Here is a 21,278-nt window from a genome sequence, read left to right on the forward strand (position 1 = left end):
GTGACCTTTGAACTGTTGGCCACGACCTGCAATGACATCATGTTTGCTCACGTCCATGTTTCCTTCCTCTGTACAAGTTTGTGGAACGGTTTATAGACAACTTCACATCACGTGAGGGGACGTTTTATAGGGCTGTTGTTGGTTTGCAATCACCAAATTACAGAACAGCTACATTCTAATAAACTATCGCCACTGCCACAGGCTGAGTTGTGGGTTGTTTCAAAAGAAAATATAACCCAAAACCCAAAATATTAGGTTTTTCATGCAATTAATTTGTTTCTATCTTGATCTATCTACTTAATACAAACATGAAGTGAAACGCTAAATGTTCATGATGCTCTCGTAGACAGAATATAGGTACATGCTAAATAAAAGGTTTATAAATAACTACTGAACTAAATAACTACTCCCTGATGGTAAAGAATTATTTGCACAAGTAGCACACTAGATAACCCCGTCACCGTAGACAGAGGGAAGGAAGAGATGTGTTGCTGTACCTGATTGGTGATAGTGACTGTCTCGCCTTCTTTCACGGTCAACTCATTGTTCCCAGGCTCAGCAGTGAAGTCATATAAAACCTGTGCCTGAACACAATCGGGGGAAAAAAGACAAGGCTTACTGCTTGTTTGACATTTTTTTTTTATAGGCAGCAGTTCCCAGCAGTCCTACACTATGTGCAGTAGTCTTACAGAGTGGGGAAAAAATATACAGTATAAACAGGTCAAACTAGTTCTTCTAGCCTTGTTACGCTGACTGTTAGCCAAACACTAGTATCATCCAATAACAAGCCAGAGGCAGCATGTTACCTGTATGATCTGTCCCCAGGGTCACACACACAACAGTGTGAGATAACAAACTTTTGAAAAAAAAAACAACAACACTGTGACACTTAACACTGTGAAAAATACAAGGCCATTCACTCTTTCTTAAATGGATTATAATGTCAAAAGTCCATTGCCAATTAATGTGTTATCTTTAATGAGGAATAACAGGACACCACAGAAACGCTGGGATGAATGAAATGATGTGGGGATGAAAAAGACATTGTGACATGAAGTCATGCAGTGAAAAATACAGTTTGGTTACTTCACTTGGGTGTCTGACCTTTATTGGGCAACGTTGTTTCCTAGAGTGTTCCTGGTCATTGTTCCCCATGCCCCCCATTACCGGTAAGTTCTTTAACTTACCGGATTGTGCCAAGTACTGAACTACAAATTAACACTATGCACACATTGCAAAGGATGCACCACACTGATGGATACGTTCTGGGATGAGTTACTCTAAAATCCTCCTGGCCAAGACCAGATGCCTGTGTTTTCACGCTATTTCTGAAGGACCACAAATCAATAAAAAAAATCATGAATATGACGAAAAATATTGCGAAAAGGGGACAAAATGTTTATTTAAATCAATGTATTCTTATACAAAATGTAAACCCCGCAGGGTGGATCATAATTGTACTGTTGAGAACTGAACTACACGTACAGAGCCGTACAAGACAAAGACTCCATTACCCAGCATTCCACCGGGGCTCAAATGACCCGCAGTGGAAGGTAGTAAAATGTCACAAGACACTTTCTTAATGAGACACACTTTCCATGGAACGCATTAGCAAAACACGCACTTTACAATAACGGCTTGCGTACGTGTTTAAACAACACGACACAAGTTTGTAAAGCGGAGTATGACAAAAACGAACACGTAACTTCGCGTACAACTGTCAATGTAAAGCTAATGGAAGAAACTGTTTCCTGGACAAAGCGAACTGATGTCGACCCACAAGAGCAAACTACGAGTTTAGTTAAGTTGATGTATACTGAAAACAGCTCCTGGAAGTTGTCAGACCTACCGTTAGTGCCATCGTCGAAGCATTGATCAATCATTACAGAAACAGGCCTTGTGGTTTTCAGATTTCCAACCTTCAGCTGGACATTTCCTCCCGCTGCTTTTTAACTTAACGTATCGAAAGCAGGATAATTCCTCTCGGTGGAACACTGAACCTCAAGAGCCTTCAACACACAACTGAAGAACCGAGATGAAACCCGTAAAACCCCGTTCAGAGACGACAGGAGCAGGCGGGCTCAGTGGGAGTTTGAACCGCGTAGAGAGACTGCTGACAGTAGGGAGGGAGTGACCTGCTCCGGGGAGTGAAACCGGAAAGGTGGCGATGCGATATGCCCCTCCAGGACACGGACGGTTACAATGGTAAGTAGTGACAAATCATAGTCAGAAAAAAAAATACCACCGAATTGTACATTTTCAACTCGTGTCAACAGAAAGAAAACAATTAATGGGGACTCCATTTGGTGCAGAACTCCACCAATGGAAGTGTAAACGTTAAATTTTTCAATTTTCCAAAATTTCGATGTAAATAATTAATGCTCTTTTAATGCTCCAAACTTGTCATTTACAAACATTTTACTTTACAGGCCTTACAACAGACAAACCGTTTATAAAACTTCAGTTTACTTCACGTTAGTTTTCGCGTTATTCCGTCATGCAGATAAACAGCAATAAATATATCCTTGGTGACGGTAATGAGCAGAAAAAAGAAGAGTAGTACTTCTCACAATATTTATTGCTGCTATAATGATACTGGTAGAATGTATATGCCAGTGTGTGTATGTGTTATTTATAGATTGTTAAATAATTTGAATAAGCAATGGCCAAGGTTTGGCTGTATAATTGTGGTTTCAAAGCAGATAGTGCTGCGCTGTGTTGTTGACAACAGCTGGTCTAACGGCTCAAGGGAGTTACCCTGAACGCATTTCATGCTGAAGTCGCCCTCTGCTGGAATAAATGTGCTGTTACAGTCTTTAATGGCCAATTGTATGTTGTGTTTTGGCTTTGTCCAATTTACTTTTCAGTCTATTTTATTTGTATAGACCAACATCGCAGATCGAACTGTCTCGATGGACTTATTCTCTACACAATACAACACTTTATGTCTTTAGACCCTCTATCAGGATTACATATTGCTCACTTCGGTAATTAGTTATTATTAATGCATTTATCTATTATAAAGATTTAGAGGCCTAAACATTTGTAACTATTTCTTGTGTACCTGAATGGCCAGATTTGTATTGTATTCAGTGTGTGCACTTTAAACTAACTCTTAAACTATTACAATTTCAAATTGTTTTCCTATATGTAGTATCAAGGATTGTCCTTGTGGAGGCGCTGCTGTCACTTCCTTGCCTGTGTTCATTTTGCCATCAGGAGAATGAATGTCCACAGCTAGCCGGCTGGTAGCTTTGGCAATGTTGTTGTTATCAGAATGATATCGCAGCGGGACACTGGAGAACTTGCTCGGTTTTATACTGTCACGGACCCCAAGAAACACCAGAAAGGCTTTACTGTGTATAAAGTCACTGCAAGGGTAAGTGGAGAGAGGGTGGGCAATTTGACAGCTAGGCTAATGCTAGCTATCGATAGCTAGCTGTAGTTGTTTGGCTAGCTCAAGCTGGCCTTGATGCTAACATACAGTAATGTCAGTATTTTACTCCTTAACTGGTAGTGGCAGCAGCTTGTACGAACACTGTCAAAGAAGTGTTGTCTCGTATGCCGCAAATATGGATGTATTACTCTCAATGAGCATTTCCGAGTGCCCCCATCTAAGATTAGCAAGCTGAAGCATCACTCAAACATGGTACTAGTGTTGTTGCTAAATGTCTACCAAAGCATCGCTATCAAAATTACGTTAGGTTCATGTTTACGCTGAGTAACATTTGGTCAGTAAGACGGGGTGTAGCTCTGAGGTATTGTCATGGATATGAGTCAGTTTGTTTGGGGTCAGGTAAAGTGCAGACACGGGGAAACCGAATTCGATAGAACACCCGTGTTATCTGTTAGCTGATAGCTAACTAACAATTTAAAGCCATAGCACTGTCCAGTGGTAGTTCACATTTGCAGTGTTGTGAATTGGGTACAATTACAAGTTACATTCATTACATGTTTTTTTTATTGCAATTCTTAATTTCGAAAGAATGGTGCTATCTGTGTCAAATGTTTAGGTGTGTCAGTGTTTTAACTTATAGCAGTACTCAGGTCAGTACTCGATTACTGTCCGACACAGTGTCAAAACACAGCAGGTAACATCATTATCATTCATTAAGATTTAAAATAATCCAAAAAGCCCCCCAAAACCTGATATTAAACATTGCATACGTTTTTGCAGAACTTGTCCAGACCAAATTATTGTAATCAGGAATATTTCCATAATTTGCTGCAACTTTATCAGATGTAAATGTATCTAATCACACCAAATGATGTAACACTGTTTTATGTAACTAATTGCTCCCAAACACAGAAACACTTGTTCCTCACCACAGATGTCCATCCATCCATCCATCATCTTCCACAGATGTGTGTCGTGACTTTACACAGCAGGCTAGTATAAGTGTAACAGTACAATGCAGTCTGAGTTTGTGTGTCTGCCCACAACCCTCTTTGAAATCTAACTTGGCGACGTCTCCTTCTTATACACAAGAGTCCTGTTATCTGATCTATAATGCTCTCATTGTTGCTCACTGAGCAGCTCACACTGTTGACAGACCTCAAAAGAGAGCTTTGGCTCTTCACGTAAAGTTAAGAGCTGGTATAATCCCACAATCCTATCTCACCCAACAGATAATCTCCCGGAGGTACCCAGAAGATGTCCAAGAGGTAAGATGCTAAAACATATTTTTTAATTTTAGGGAAAGTATGATACATTACCACATTTTGCAAATACTTTTGTTTTTGTTGATACTTTTGTTGTGAATATTTCACATTTTGACACAGTTTGTTTGTTTTTCTTGTGAAACTTACCATTGTGACAAAATAGAGCCTAAGGATTTGGGCCAGTGGGACCATTTATCTTTTAGCTGCATTTAACATGAACGTTTTTGTAACTTTAATTTCTGGCCTTGTGTTTATTTAAAAAAGAAAAAAGGCATTTACATGCTCTCTTATGATATATATCACTAAGCAATGCAAGCCAGCCGGATATCAGTGCTAATTGTTTGAGCATGATCTCAGTTATTGCAAGCTGCTCCGAGTATCTGAATCTGAGCTATGATACAGTTCGCCAGCAACCTGGTGCACAAGATTTTAGCACATCGGACCAGTATTCGAACATCTCTTGATTCATCCCACATTTTCAGACCTATTTAAGCCAGGATTGTATGAAAAAGTATGGTTTTAAAATGTATGAAAAACTTAACTGCACAAGAAAGCTGTAATAGGAAGCTCTTCATTTAATATTGCTGCATCGGAACATGGTGACCATGGTTTCATTTTATTGTCACAATATGGTTTTAATATGTTTCTGTTTGTTTGTGTGCTGTTCTAATTTCCACATTAATATGTTCACTGTATGTGTTCATAGCAACAGAATTTCCCCAGCGACGGGTTAAAGTTGTATTTTTCTTTTTAACAGAATAAATTATAGTTAATGACTCTGCACTTTTACTTTCAAACAGATAACAGTGTGGAAAAGATACAGTGACTTTCGGAAACTTCATCACAATCTCTGGCAGCTACATAAGAATGTATGTAGCCAGTCTGAACTGTTTCCTCCCTTTGCCAAGGCCAAAGTTTTTGGTAAGCAACTTTTTTTTCTTCTTCTTTTTCAAACTAGCATACACCTGGGATCATTTCTGCCAGTGGTCATAGTGACAGACTGACTTCAGAAATAAAATCCTGAGAAGTGATTTTTCTGCCCCCCCCCGAGGCAGCTTAGTGTTATTACACACTGGCTTTGTCTCCGCCACTGAGTTGTTCATGAAATCTGATGAACGGCAAAACACATTGCACTTTGGTGTGTGTGCTGTGTGTGCTCATGTTTTTTTTAATCAATATTACAAATGTAGGTCGTTTTGATGCGTCAGTGATTGAGGAAAGGAGACAGTGCTCAGAGGATCTGCTGCAGTTCTCTGCTAATATCCCTGCTCTCTACAGTAGTCAGCACATCCAAGATTTCTTTCAGGTAGGTGAAAAACACTAAAAACAAAGCTGTATAGACAAACTCTGACTTGAAGGCTTTTAAATTTTTTCCAGGGAGGCGAGGTTCACGACGGCTCAGATCTTATTGGACCTGCTGAGCCATTTTCTGACTTCCTTGCGGACAGTTTATCGGATTGCAGCTCTGATGGTAGAATTTCATACTGGTTGTATCAATAGTTTGATGTAAATTCACTTTATCAGTGATGTGTGGATGCTTTTTTGCAGTTCAGAGAGACATCAGTGGTGCAGAAGAGTTAACATTCACATCAGAATATGGAGGTAAAAGAGTTTTGTCAAATATTGAGCTGCTATGACATGAGCATGTGTTTATTTTTTTCCCACCCTTCCCAGGTCCCTCCAGTGACAGTGACCTGACCTCCCTGGCTGTTGATACAGACTCCTTGGCGGAGCTGGATGATGGCATGGCATCGGGCTGCACCTCCCCAAACCAGCCACAGTGGGGAGCCACAAACATTAGCACGAGCTGCAATCCTCACTTGCCTTCCTTGCATGAGTGCCACACACCATCTCCTGTCCCACCCTCTACCTCCTCAGACCCAAACACAGAGATCAGCTGGCCAGGCCGAACGCCGGTCTTCTCTGGCAGTCTGAAGAAGTCCAGAGGCAGTAGTTTAAAAGAAGTGAAGTCAGATTACCTTGAAAAAGCCAGTGAGCTCATTTGTTTAGCTGTGGAGAAGGAGAAAGAGCAGGACTACCCAGCAGCTTTTTCCTTCTACCGCAGTGGAGTGGATCTGCTGCTGCAAGGAGTGCAAGGTTAGTTTGGTAGAGAGCGTTTGCCCACTCATTCACTAAGAGCTTATTTGTTTGTTGGCCCATTTCAAGCTAAAAGAAAGAAAAGAGTTGCTTTACAGATGAATCCACCCATTTATTGGTCTCTGGTTTGTAATGTAAACATTTTGTCATTTCAAAGTCCAGATTCAGGCATGATGAACCCCCCCCCCCCCAGAGTCAACAAACACATTATATGACTGTTTGCACTGGTTGAGTAGTGCTCTCCATGGGTAGTAAACACAAAAATCATCTGACCCCCTAACCTCACACCCAAATGTTGAGAGGCAAACCCAAATAACCAAATGATGTAACTTTTGGTGGAGGGTTCATTATCTTTTTTTTTCTTTTTTTACAAAGATAACATTTTGTTCTGAGACATATTTATATCACTGAAATCTTCAACACTGCACTCAAAAAACAGCCTCATATAAAAAGTTTTTTTCACTCACCTCCGTCAGGCGAACCCAGTCCCACACGGCGAGAGGCAGTGAAGAAGAAGACTGCAGAGTATTTGATGCGTGCAGAGCAGATATCCAATCAGCTCTTGAGAAGCAACATGGGTCAGGGGTCAACACAAATTGTGGTGAGTGGGTGAGAAACAACACTAGTCCTTGTGCATCTGTTTAACATAATGCAAATGCACCTTATAGTGATCGATCCACTGGTGTGATAACATCAGATTGTGCTATACAAAGACTACAAACTCTACTTAAATACTTTATATCTGTCTTAGCTTTGTCTGTCTCATGTTGTTTATTCGTCAGTGTGCTGAATACATAAATTTAGGTTTGTGTCAAGCTACAGAAGTGCATCCTCAAAAACAATGTGCTATGTATTTTTATACGTGTAAATCGTTTAGCTCATTTTACGTTTCTGAAAATTATCCTATTTTGCATGTTACACAGTGATGAATTTTCAGTATATATATAAAAGTTATATGCTATGCTATAATTGTGAAATCTTTTTTTTCTTCTTTTTTCATAAGGTAATGGGGACTCAGTGCTGTCCATCCACCAGTGGGGGAGGCCAGCAGAGTCTATCTGACGATCTGAGAGCGTACAGGGTGTTGGGTGTCATTGATAAGGTCAGCATTTTTCAAATGATTTGACTTAGGTCTTTTTTTATCTCTGAAGTGTGTATGAGACTCAACTGTGCAATTCTACTATATTGAACATTTCAAAAGAATAAAAAGCTGATATGATATTTCAGTTGTCTCCATTGACATTAATGTTAATATGTAAGACAATTATTCTTAAGGTGGCCTTTCAAAATGACGAGGTACTGTGTGTGCATTAGATGTGTCCTTTATCTTCACTAATCTTCACAATCTCTTTTTATCTATAGCAGTAAAAGGTAATAGATTTAGTAGATAATATAGTATGGGCTGACTGTGTGTATGTTTAGCACCCGTTATGACTACCACAAGGTCAGTTTAGGTGGCTACTCGTCTCAACCAGCTGCCGGCGAGGCAGCTTCACCACTCAGCCATGAAATGACTTGGCAAGCAGCTCAGAGAGCACCACACACCATTGAGTCAACGATGCTCAACACACACACACACACACACACACACACACACACACACACACACAAACCCTAAGGGAAATGTTGACTCAATACCAACATGTGTTTCTCTGCAGAAGCACATGTAAGTTCTACAAATTGAAGGAAACAGACACAACAAAAACAAAAATACTACAAGAGGAAACCAAGCAATGAGGAAATGACTGCTTTCCTCTTCAGCTCATCCTTCCTTCTTTCACTTTTAATGGGGACAGAGGAGACAGATGGAGAGAAGTCCTCACCCTACTGCCCACTGCCACTCTTCACCACTCCCCCCTTCCCTTATGTTTGTGTCTTAATTATATTAGCAGCCTGGCTAGCACCGCCACTCTGTTTACTCACAGCTCCATTCATATCCATTTAGCTTGCACCTGTTTTGGTCCCAGCCAGGGTCACATGGAGAGAACGTTCCGACAAAACATACGCATGCACACACACACACACACACACCACACTTCACACATAACCAGGTCACACACATATGCTCAAGCTCTCAACTGAGACAGTGAATGAGCATAAGAGCAATGGAGATGTCAGGGAGAACAGGAAGGCTGAAGCAGGGAGGAAATAAAGACATTAAGAGAAAATAAACTCAGAGAGAAACTGAAGTGAGAGGCAGTAACATTGTCACGTAGTATGTTTGCAATAAAGAAACATTTTGAATATTTGTCAGGAATGTAGATTGGCTGACCTATTAACTAATCATTTACGCTTACATTGTTTTGTGGCTGGGATATTTGGTTAACACAGCAGGGTCTGATGGATTAATGTTTGGTTTTAAGTATGATTCAGGTGCTGGCATTTATCTTACAGTGACCCTTGTGTGGGTCCTGACCCAGTCACTGAAAACTACTGCACTGCAGGACATGAACACTGCATCATCTTAGTCTGTAGATGTCTGGTCTAACCTGACACTCGATGGCTCTCTTCCATCACAGGTTCTTTTGGTCTTGGACAAGAGAACACAAGAGACGTTCGTCCTGAAGGTAAGTGTGTGTGTGTGCGCGTACATGTGATTCCTGCTTCATTGCCGTCCTGACTGTTAGTATGAAGTGTGCCAGAAACCCCTGTGTGTGACCGCTGTAATTGATTCTAATGGGCCTGTCCCTGTCAGCTCTTCTGCTCTCAGGTGTGAGACGTGTGCCAGATGCCAACACACAGGCACAGATGACTATATACACACACACACACACACACATATCTGCAGACACTTGCTGCCAGTGTAAACTTTATGTGTAGCACTGGCAGATTTGTGTGGCACTTAAAAAGTCACATGCTGTTTGTGGCTTGATGAATCTAGTGACTTTGGGTTGCCATGGGGCATAGCTGGCAATTTGTTAATGGGAGGTTTCTCCTTTACCACGTTGCCTTCCCCATTTTTTCTTACGTTATTCTTTACACAAGAGCTCACTTCTCTTCCAATCCCCATCGATGACCTCTTTACATGTGTTCATTTTTCTTTTCTCCTCTTGTCCTTAAATGGACATTCTTTCAGCGCTTACAGTAATTAATCTGCCCTTTTATTCCCTAAAGGGTCTGAGGAAGAGCAGTGACTGTGGGAGACTCAAGAAGACCATCATGCCTCATTCTGTGCCCCACATGGTGCAACTAAGGAGGTTCATTGTCTCTGAAGACACAGTTTTCCTTTTGCTGCAGTATGCTGAAGGTATGACACACACTTCTCAGTCTTCTTTACCGCCAACTGTCTTTCCTCCCTCCTTTTACAGAAACCATTCTCCCCTGTCTTCCGCTGTCCTTGTTCAGGCAGATGTTTGATAGAGATGGGTGTGTGTCACAGGTCATTATTCTGAATACCAGGTGGTGCTTTGGTTCATTAGCTGTGCCAACACCTGGGTCTCCTTACATCCCCCTCACTTTACGTGCATGTATCTTGTGCCTGAGTGAGTGTACAATGATATCAAGCCATATTTTTCGATACTCCTCTGCACTGACATCCGTGAACAGTATTGACTATCATGTCGGGCTGTTCGACATAATTTAATAAAATGCCAGGAGTTGTATCACAGCTGTGTGTTTCATAAAAACAAGGGCTGGGCCTTATGCACTTCTTTAGCCCTAGTAACAGCGGATTGGTTGAATGAGTATAGACAAGCAGACAGAGAGAGGCAGCGACCTGAGTGACATTGGACAAAACAACAATGTGAATGGTTTTACCTTCTAAACCATGGAGCTGCCCTGCAATCATTATCATCACTGTGAGCTCACTATCTATTCTCATCACACCCAACAGATGCTGGCTTCCAATTGCTCACAATGCAGACGTTTGTGCATGTGTGTGAGTGAGAGACAGAACGTAATGTGGATAAAGTAGTAAGGGCCGAGTGGATGTGGAAACAAATTCAACAATTTCAACAAATCCTCTATTACTCAATATGCAGGTCAGACCAGAAACTTAAGTCAGTAACAGGAGGTAGAGGGGAAGGTTCCTAGTTCAAATCCAGACTCTGATGCCGCACCATCAGTGTGTGAATCAGTGGGCTCTTTGTGTCGCAGCTTCACAGCTTGAGTGCCATTAAGGTAGAAAAAGGCTCTAAAAATGCTCCATTCCTTGCTGCCATGATTAATGACCAAATGGAAGGCTTTCGGAAAACTCTGAATGTTCTCTAATGAATTCATGATTAGTAGGATTTTTGTTTGCTTGCTTTTGGTTTTTCATAATCAGTGAAACATCAGTGTACCAATTTGCCACTAGGTGTAGCACTTAACACAGCAGCTACTCCAGACTGGAACTTCCTACAGATGCTACAACCTGTTGCTCCTGACAACAGTCACATCCAATGACACGTTGGACATTTCTTCGACCCCAAGCGAGAGGCACTCCTCTCTGTCCAAGGCAGTGTAAATCCAGCTCAGGGCTTTTTTTTTTTTTTTTACAGTGTTTTTAAATCTGATCATCATGCACATCTCCCCCTGATTTACTTCACTTTGCTGCCTTGGCTCTGAGTAAATTGGTAGCACTGGTTACTGAAGTAAATTAAACTGCTCTTTAGTTAAACCCCTTTTCCTTCATCTACAGGCGGGGAACACTGTGGTCTCATATTGGAAAGTACCTGCGTCATTCCAGCCCAGAAGAGAGCTTTGACATTCCTTTCATCCAGAAAAGCCACACAGCCGCCGTACACTCTCCACTGCATGCTGTGCCCACACCTGGGTGAAGATTCAGCAAGTGCTGGCTCCGGGCCTTTTCCCGAGTCAGATTCTGTTGGGGGACTGCAAAAGGAAGAGGAGGAACTCCTTACATGCTCTCATAAAATCGATATCCCTCCCAGGCTTATCAAACAAGTTGGAGCCCAGTCAGACTCTGGAGCCACGTCAGAGGAAGAGTGCACCAACAGTTATTTGACACTTTGCAATGAGTATGAACAAGAGAAAGTAGAATCAGATGTGTTAGAGGAGGGAGAGGAGAGAAGCGAGGAAGAACGGCTGTCACTCGAAGTGCCCATTGGGACAAACACTACTTCTTCACGTAGCCGCTCGCTACTCAGCAACGATAGCCTCTCGTCGCCTAACAGCTCTCATGAACTTGGATTTTTCACTGAATTGTCTGACAAAGGTGGTGACAACCATGACAGTGAGCAATACCCTGGGGAGGGGCAGAATGAAGTGTTTAGTTCACTGCCCTCTACTGCTGGTCCCCTGTCACTGGATCAGTCCAAGCACACGCCAATGGAGTTTTTTCGTATTGACAGTAAAGACAGTGCAAGTGAAATGGTTTGCCTTGACTGGGGAGAGCAGCCCCCTCTCACAAACAGGCCCCTCTCCTTTCTACATCTGACCTTGGCTCAGATATCACTGAGGAACTTCCAGAGCTGCCTCCAGTGGTCAAGGGCCAAAGCTCGGAGCTGTGGGGGTTTAGACTATAGTGATAAAGGTTCCAATGAGTCGGTGCCAGTCATCTCGTTTAAAGAGGCAGTAATCGAGGATGAAGGTCATCCACCAGACCTTTTGGTCAACCTGCCAGTAATGGGTGGGACGGTAGATTCTTTCCAAGAGGAAACGTCGGCGTTGTGTCTTAGGCTCGAGGCTACAGCATCCCCTCTAAAGCTCATCCAGCCGGATGTTTTACAGCTTCCCAATCCGTCGGAGGAGGAGGAGGAGCAACTTCTCAAACAGGATCTCTCCTCTTTGTGCGCGGCCTCTCCAACTTGTGACACCAGTGTTCTGTCTTCCTCCCCCTTGACTTCTCTGTGGGATGACGTGAGCTTGGCTTTTGGACCAGAGACCTCAGAAAAAGAAGTGGTTGAGCCTTCATGTCAAAATAGTGACCTTTTGTTTGATACACTTACTCCTGTTACTGATTCCCTTAGTGAGGAATTAGAGCCTAACCCAAGACAAGTCACAGACACAGTTCCGAATCCTTGTGGGAAAATTGAAGACTCTGTCACAGTCACACCTGGGACTAAGAGCTTATCATGTCTTAATGGTGAATCCTCAAGAACGACCAGTAATAAATGTGATGGCGAGTTTGATAAAGAAGTATCACGACTGTTTGCAGAGCTAGATGAGCTCTCATTGGCTGCATCCCAGGCTCGTATCCCAGAGACATTCGTACGATGCTGGGCAGTAGAGATAGTGACAGCCCTGGATTTTCTGCACCAAGAGGGCATCATCTGTCGAGACCTAAACCCCAAGAACATCCTGTTGGACCACAAAGGTAATGATCACCCATTATGGAGATTAAATATAATAGATACATAGATACACTGCTTAGCAACCTAAATCTGTTGTCATGGCAAGTGAAAATAATGTTTGTTTCAAATACAACAACCATAAAGTTTCTTTACCACAAAATTTGTTGACATTTCCCTCCCAAAAAAATGGACCACACACACCAGATTCCTTACTTGCTCAAACCATGATCTATTTACCAAAATGAGGGCACTTCTTGAACCGAAGGTACTTTACTAGGACATTTCCCCAACATCTTCTTTTGTCGTCCTACAATCATCTCTCCACCTCGTTATCAACAAGCATCTAATTAGCAGAGTGGCTGTTTTAGTCTCCCTTGTGGTAATTATTGTTCTAGAGGACCCATCAACAGAGTAGTGTGGTGTATCAGTCTGGCTAGCCCCGGCTAATGGCCACGACTACCTAATGACACCATTAGTTCTAATGATAGCGTTTACGGGTAGTTGCTAAACAGGAATAATCGCCGAGGATGTGTGCTTGAAAAGCTTGTGTGCACATGTAGAGTCAGAAAGCAATGGAAGAAGGAGCTGGAGCTCTAAAGGTGAGCAAACAGTTTGAAAACCAGTGACACTTGACAAGAGCCTGAATATGGAAGAGTGCGTCACATTGTAACTATGAGTTAAATTCTTACTATTTCTTTTTCTTCTCAGGTCATGTTCAGCTTACTTACTTCTGCAGCTGGAGTGATGTAGAGGAGTCATGTGACAAACAGGCCAATGCCAATATGTACTGTGCACCAGGTAAGCCACGCAAATAATTTGTATTTCTAATGTTGTGTATGCCACAACATCCTTCTATGCTTTTGAAATAGAAGCCCTCCCATGTGTTTGAAAGTTAGAGAGAGTTAGAGGTTTTTTAATACAAAATGATCTCTCTTGTCCAGTCTACATCACAGTAGTGACAGTCGTCATTAAATTAAAACACTGCAGAATGTATTAGAAGTTCCACTGTGTTGTATTCCCTGAGATAAACTGGATCTTGTTGTAGTTGTCTTGGTGTCCTGTAGAGGTTGCTGCTGTGCAACAGAGAGCTAATGGCTGAGTAACACTGTTGTTGCCCCCAGCAAGCTTGTGGCAGCTCTGGCATGTTGTTTAATAGCTGTCTAAAACAAACTGCTGCTAGACCACAGTGGCATGTTCTTATTTAACACTGTGTGTGAGTGTGTGCACGTGTGTGCTCTCTCGTGCTCATGTATTTACATGTATGGATGGACACATCTTGTCAAGTGTGCTTGCTTTGCACTGACAATGTTGAATGTGCTATGTGTGGAATTACAAAATCTCAAATGTGCATTAGACCCACAACACACACACACACACACACACACACACACACACTTTTCAAACCTTCCAAAGCATGTACATTAAGCTCTCGTCTCAAGTCAGGACGGCAGCTCTGATTTTACATTTTCCTTGTGTCAGGAGTCACTGACAGCAAAAAGGCACCATCTAATTTTTGAAATGTGCCTTTTTGTCACCTCTGTCAAAGAGGATATGTTTTCCATGCTGGTTGTAGGACTGTCTGTCTATTTATTCGCAATTTTACACTGAAACGAATGATCAGATTTTCCATTGGTTATTGAGGCAGTGAGGCACTGTCTGGATACACGTTCCACAAAAATGGAACTTGTTTTTTAGGTGGCCAACAGATAGTGCCGAAGCACTATAATGTCAGAAAAATTAAGGGTGCACACTCACATATTTGGCAGAGTAAATAATGTGACAGAAAATATAAGCAGTAAATAAAGTAAATCCTTTTTTTTTTACTTAAATTTTTTTTTTTTTTTTTATCAAGCAGTGAATTTGTTAAAACTCCGCAGAGGTCTGTGCTGTCTGAGTTGTCTTGTTATGTCTGCAACTATGTCTGTTTCAGAATCCTTCAGAAAATAGCAACATTCAGCATTATGTGCATTTCAGTACTATGTATGAAACTAGCAATGGAAACTTCAATATGTGAGAAAAAAAAGGTTTTCCACTGACAGTGTCAGGTCTTTTTTTTTTTAAGTCACTGCACTGATTGGGAAATACAAACACGTTTTTGCGAAATACTTTTGGACATAAATCACATGATATTTCATGAAGCAGGAAGAAGTAATGCAGAGGTTCTAAGTCAGGGATGACTTCATTCTGTGTAATATCAGAATATGAGAGCAAAAATGTTCAAAGAAAAGTCATGCATAAAGTTTTAGATCAAAGTGTAATGAACTAATATTCAGTCAGGGTTTTCATTCTGACTCTTAACTAATATTCAGTCAGGGTTTTCATTCTGACTCTTAACTAATATTCAGTCAGGGTTTTCATTCTGACTTTAAACCTCCTCTAATTAACAGGCTTTGAATGAAGTGTGAATATGGACTGAATGAATGAGGAGACAATGTGTCTGAAATCTGTACGGAGTATCTTGAAACTGACAATCGTCATAAATATTTTAAAAAAGCTCATTTTAACGCTTAGATTTAAATTTAATTTCAACTATTCCGTTGATAATATATTTTCGTTAATTTTATGGGGTTTTTTTACAGAATTTCTTATTCACGGGTACCCCAGTAAGAGATCAAAACTGCAGTTATATGACTCTTCATACGATAAAAACTGTTCACATCCTACTCACTGACATGATCATGGCCTTGATTTAATATTTAAACATGCAGTAAAACTATTCATTTTAAGGTTTGGGGTTTAGCTAATTACTGAAGTGAAGTAGAATTAAAATGGCCTCTGCCCAGGTGTGAAAGGCCTTTGGGAGTCTGTCTCATGGATCAATGAATGAAATACGTATTACCGGCCAGCAGGAGGCACAGCATGTTGCTGCAAACTGAAAGTACTTCCACATATATTAACTGTCCTACTCCAACACTTTTGCTTTTCTATCCGTCAGTTTCATTCGGGCTGTGTTTTTATTATTCAGGTTAAAGACGGGTACAATCCTGTGGTGCTTGCATATATATTATGAGCAGTATATGCCTGTGTATGCATGTATTACATATACACAGACACCAGCGCAGAGGTTAAGTGTGTGTGTCTCCCTGCCCTTGTTATGTATTGCTGTTTATCCAGACAGGGTCAGCTCGAGCAATGGTTTCATTCCTGATGACAGATTTATGACAGTTTGCCAGAAAGCTAGTAGGGGGCCTGCTGTGTGTGTGTGTGTGTGTGTGTGTGTGTGTGTGTGTGTGTGTGTGTGTGTGTGTGTGTGTGTGTGTGTGTGTGTGTGTGTGTGTGTGTGTGTGTGTGTGTGTGTGTGTGTGTGTGTGTGTGTGTGTGTGTGTGTGCGTGTGCGTGTGCGTGAAGGAGAGAAACATGTTTTTAAAGCACAGATTCACACCAAAAAAAAAGGGAGTGACGTTGGAAAATACACTGGCAGTGTTTTAATCTGTTTATTCGTCACGTTTGCTTATTTACATTCTCACCCTTTGTCATTACTGATAAACATCAGATGGCAAATGTTATGATGTTGAGCACCGTCTAATTTAAGCTGAAAGGAGTATCGCTTTTTCCTCTCTTGAGATGGAGGCGAGGCCCAATCCTCTAGGATATCTGATGGACCATCACATAGAGTATGATTTCACAGTTTTGCCCTGTGATCAAACAGGAGGATAAAAGACTACACCTCTGATGCTGAACTCTTTTCAGTTTCAGAGTAGAAAGAAATTTGCTTAAATATATATAATAATAATAATAATATATATAATATTTATATGTACAATTGTTTGTACAAGTATTTGGTTCTACCTGTCTATCGTTTTTTTTATACCATTCACCCCTCATTTTCCTACCTGCATTAACCTGCCTTCCTCTTTCTACAGTGCCTGTCGGTTATGTTTTTAGGGAAGTCGGTGTGAGAGGAGAAGAGAGAAAGTTCCTTATGGCCCTCAGGAGAGGGGAGATGGAGTGTGATTAAGATACAAAGCAGGAGGAAACTGCATTGTTCAGGGGAAAGGGAAGAAGAAGAAGTCATAAAGTGCACCGACTGTGCTGTTGAACTGTTTCGTTTCTTTACTTCTCTTCGGTATCCATTGTTTGAATTTTCCAGACTAACCTGAGGGTGTGTCGTTCTGTTGCGGGTCAGGTTAGTCGAGGCTTGGTGAAATTATATATTATATATTGGGATTGTGTGTTCTCAAACATGCACTGTAATAGTGGGATTTGACTGACCCGAGGCCTGTGGATGCACTTAATTCCCCTTCTCATCCTCTTTCTCTCTGTCTCCCTTTCACCCTGCCTTGCTCTGACAGAGCGGTAAGTGCAGCCAGTTCCACTGTACTCTCCCTGCAGCTCCTTAGACATTAATCCATTGTGATGACATCGACCTTGCTCTGAGACGTGTGCATGTGTGTGTGTCCAGTATGTGCCCTCCAGCGCATAACTACGCAGGTATCACTAGTCCGTTCAATGACGATCTTCTCTCCTTGGCTGTCAAAACAGTAGTCCTGGGGAGCCCTGAAGACCGGTTGCTCAGTTGGCTGGATGCGTGTGTTTTCATGTGTCTGTGTGTGTGTGTGCGTACACACGTACACACACTGTGCGCTCAGTATAGGCCTCTCTAACCTTGGCTGCAAGAGAGCCACACAGGCCCCCGGAGTTCCCGGCAGCCTCCAGGAGATGAGGGGTCTTTGTCTTTCATGTTCCCCCTGCTGAGGAGCCTGGTCTCTGGGCACACAGAGCCGTGACCCTGGGTCCTGGCCCTCTGGGTTACTGCCACGCCACCACCCCCCACCCGGAGAGAGGAAGGTTGAGCAGCACAAGAGGCCATCTGGTACCCAGTGAAGTTAGCACGCACACACACACTTTAGCAAATGAGTGTCACTCTGAGTTTCTGTATCTTGCACACGCTGGTTTCTGACATTGCTGCCGTGGAGAAGACAGGTTTATCTTGTGGATGGATTCCCCATTAAAAGTTCACCTTGTGTGGTCAACATTTGTGTGGCACACAAGGCAAAACTTTCAGCATGTGTGAATACTTAAGTGAAGTCCAATGAGAGACAATTAAGCACAGAGGACGAAACTCTAAATGAGCTGTTAAATATTGTTGGCTGAGAACAAATGTCCCTCCAGGCCGGAGAGTTTGTGGTGTAGATGATTTAACTTTTTGTTCTTTTTGTGTTCCTGCTTTACGTCTCTTGGCGTATGTGTGTGCGTTGTCTTTGTGCGTGTGCCTGTGTTTGCGTTGGAGGTCAGGTCATGCAGATGGTGTGAAGTTGCAGCACAGACGGTTTCCTCAATTTAACTGCTTTCTTATTATGCAAATCATCCCTTTATGAGACACATGACATTTTGTCTCTCTCTCTCTTTGCTCCTTTCCAATCGATTGTGTGAGTTCAGTGAAACGTTACCTCAGATGTCACCCAGAAACGGTGATGAGTTCTACTTACACGTCATTTGTTTTTTTTGGTTTTGCGTCAATCACAGGTGGATCATCCTGCAGCAGGAGCGCCCACTCTGCGCCTTGATTAATACTCTGCTGTCCTCTCACTCTGCTCTTATTTCAGAGGTGGGTGGCATCAGTGAGGAGACGGCTGCCTGTGATTGGTGGAGTTTGGGGGCCATCCTGTTTGAGCTTCTGACGGGCACGGTGAGTCAAACGGGGAAAAAGTGTTATCTTTGTTGCTAAGGTGTTGTGGGATGTCTGTAGGTGTCTTTGCTTTCAACTCTCTCACATGCTTTATGGTCTTGCCAGATTGTGTGCACACATCTGTATGTGTATTTGCAGAGCAGTGTATTTGTGTTTTTGTTTTTGGTTTGTTGTGTGTGTGTGTGTGTGTGTGTGTGTGTGTGTGTGTGTGTGTGTGTGTGTGTGTGTGTGTGTGTGTGTGTGTGTGTGTGTGTGTGCGTGTGCGCGCGCGAGGTGCGTCTTGGCTGCTGTCTCATACTCTGGTTCTCAGGGAGTGCCAGGGGTGTTAGTGTGACTTTCTCTCCCAGCCTGAGCTCCATCTGCTGGGCCAGGGGGTCAGCTCTCCACAGGCCTCTGTGCTGGCTCCTGGAGCAGTGCTGGGCTTGGAGTGCACCAACCTCAGCTCACCGTTGAAGGTGAAGACCCAGGCAGCTCTCAAGGTGCTGCATTCTGGCTGCTCCGGGATCAGGGACCATCTTACAGGGGGAGCATGTCTGAGCTGCTGGAAGATGAAGAATATATGCTCAGCTGCTTTTCACATATACAAACATGAATTTATAATTTCCTGCACTAGGTGCAGGTGCAGAGCAGCCATTCAATGTTTCTTTGTCCAGTACATTTGAATAAATTCTAACTGATAGCCAGTGGGCATATTCTCATATCAGCCATCAGTAGTGCCCATCAATGTCCCAAACACGGGTCGGGGTGTTGTTAGTATGTTGAACAATACACACCTACTTACCTGGGGGTTGGGGGGGGGCTCAGTCACACAGATGTCTCCTTTGATGATTATGTCTGAGTACAGTCCTGGCAAGGATACACTCACACAGGCACACATAGTGTCTCTTGATCCTTGTAGGATAAGATCTTGCCTAGAGCAGTCTTGACTGCAGCTAGGAACCCAGCCAGAACTCCTGCAGCACACATCAGGAGCGGGAGAGAGGCAACCGATGTAACTGATAGGGGGGAAAAAAACACACACACACACACACTCACCAGGATCCCCCACAAAACACACACCTCGTGACTGTCGATGCAACGAAAATGTGCCCCTGCAACAAGCAGCCATTATTATCAATTATTATCAATTATTTCAACTATATCCTGTCGTTAGAAAAGCACTTAAAGGTCCGTCATAGATTATTTAGAGTTTTAGGACTTTGACCAGGTCAAATTCTGCTTTGAAAAACAAATAAAATGGTTGTTCAGTGTCACTGTTGCTCAATGTCCCTTTAGGTAAAGTTGTATTCATGACGAATAAACTAACAAAAAACAATGTTTTTCCATGTTATTCATTCTGTGACTAACAGTAAGAAAGAGGATTGTGTCTTTGTTATAGTTGCTGTGATCAGTGTTGTTTCAGGTGCCCCGTCCCGGTACTCCCACATTGATCTAGACTGCGGGTGTCAGTGTATCTGTACCCCTCAGCTCTCGGCCAGTCAGTTTTTCTGTTTGGGTTGATCGCTATCTCTCCTCTCTCCACCCCTCCTTCCACACCTCCACAGTCTCTGCTCCTGTGCCATCCGGCAGGAATCAGTCGCCACACAACTCTCAACATCCCCGAGTCTGTTTCAGAGGAAGCCAAATCACTGTTGGAGCAGGTTAGAACGGAGTGTGCTGAATATTTATATTCACAGCCTTGTTTTTAATTGTATTAGTTTGCCCACCAACAAAGGTGTTTCTGTGTATATTGTCGGAAAAGAACATCAATTCATGACTGATTTGCTCCTCTTGGTGGGCAGTTAATCGCAGCTTTGATTTAACCTACACAGTGTAATAACAGTCTGTTTTTGCAAATTATGTCCATAAGAGAAATAATGCAGGAGACTGAACCACTTAAGGTTTATTATACGACGTGGTAATACGACGTGGTATCTCCAAGCTTGTCTTTTTAGATCACGCGGAGAGTAGTGTCAGCGACACTCTTTCATTAAGCTTGACCCACATTTCAGTCAATGAATGTGACCACAGTGGGGGAGACTTTTTTCATATGCTGATATTTTAATTAAATGTCTTGGTTTTTTTTTTAATCAACAACACGATGAACTGGGTCTCCACACTCTTTAACCAGTGCATTTTTTTCCTTTTTAATGCAGCAACTAAATATATGTTGTGACCATTTTATGGCAGTGGGAATGTTTTCAGCACTTGCTCTCAACACCTTTTCATTCGGTGCAGTTGCTCCAGTACAACCCGGTGGAGAGGCTCGGAGCAGGGGTGGGTGGTGTGGACGACATCAAATCTCACCCCTTCTTTGCTGGAGTAGACTGGCCCAAAAGAACGGTGTGCAGTCTGGGGCTGGGGACACCAGAGCTGCATGGAGGGAAAAGTGTAAAACAACTTTGAGCAAACTGAAATCCCTGAAATGGTTGTGCCCAAATCTGTGCAGATCTTGAAAGATTGTTTTTAAATTTACCAAACAACAGTATTGCTGACTACGAGTGATGCCATTTTGATGAATTCCCTGAGAGTTTTGGTACCGTTTATCATGTGTGGTGCCATACTTTATGTAGTAAGTGCTCATGCTGAAAGATGACTCACTAACATCATTGCGTTCACACTCCTCACATCGTCACTGCAGGACAAAGACACAACTGATACAAGAAGTAACATGTTTG

General features: G+C 42.4%; 1 protein-coding gene across 1 annotated transcript; it reads left to right on the forward strand.

Annotated features, from left to right (window-relative positions):
• The first annotated feature begins 3,277 nt into the window (after positions 1-3,277).
• Positions 3,278-21,006, forward strand: LOC144741805 (ribosomal protein S6 kinase delta-1-like). Its single transcript, XM_078624307.1, is given in 22 exon segments — positions 3,278-3,379; positions 4,630-4,665; positions 5,463-5,583; positions 5,853-5,968; positions 6,040-6,133; positions 6,211-6,264; positions 6,337-6,759; positions 7,236-7,360; positions 7,763-7,861; positions 9,279-9,326; positions 9,874-10,025; positions 11,378-11,527; positions 11,631-11,745; positions 11,776-11,917; positions 11,966-12,072; positions 12,114-12,218; positions 12,220-12,488; positions 12,798-13,015; positions 13,701-13,790; positions 18,539-18,621; positions 20,166-20,261; positions 20,839-21,006. Coding segments are annotated over 22 exon segments (2,913 nt in total).
• Positions 21,007-21,278: the final 272 nt, after the last annotated feature.

Source organism: Lampetra planeri, unplaced genomic scaffold (assembly GCF_965212315.1).
Source record: "Lampetra planeri unplaced genomic scaffold, kcLamPlan1.2.h2 scaffold_725, whole genome shotgun sequence".
Lineage (NCBI taxonomy): Eukaryota > Metazoa > Chordata > Hyperoartia > Petromyzontiformes > Petromyzontidae > Lampetra > Lampetra planeri.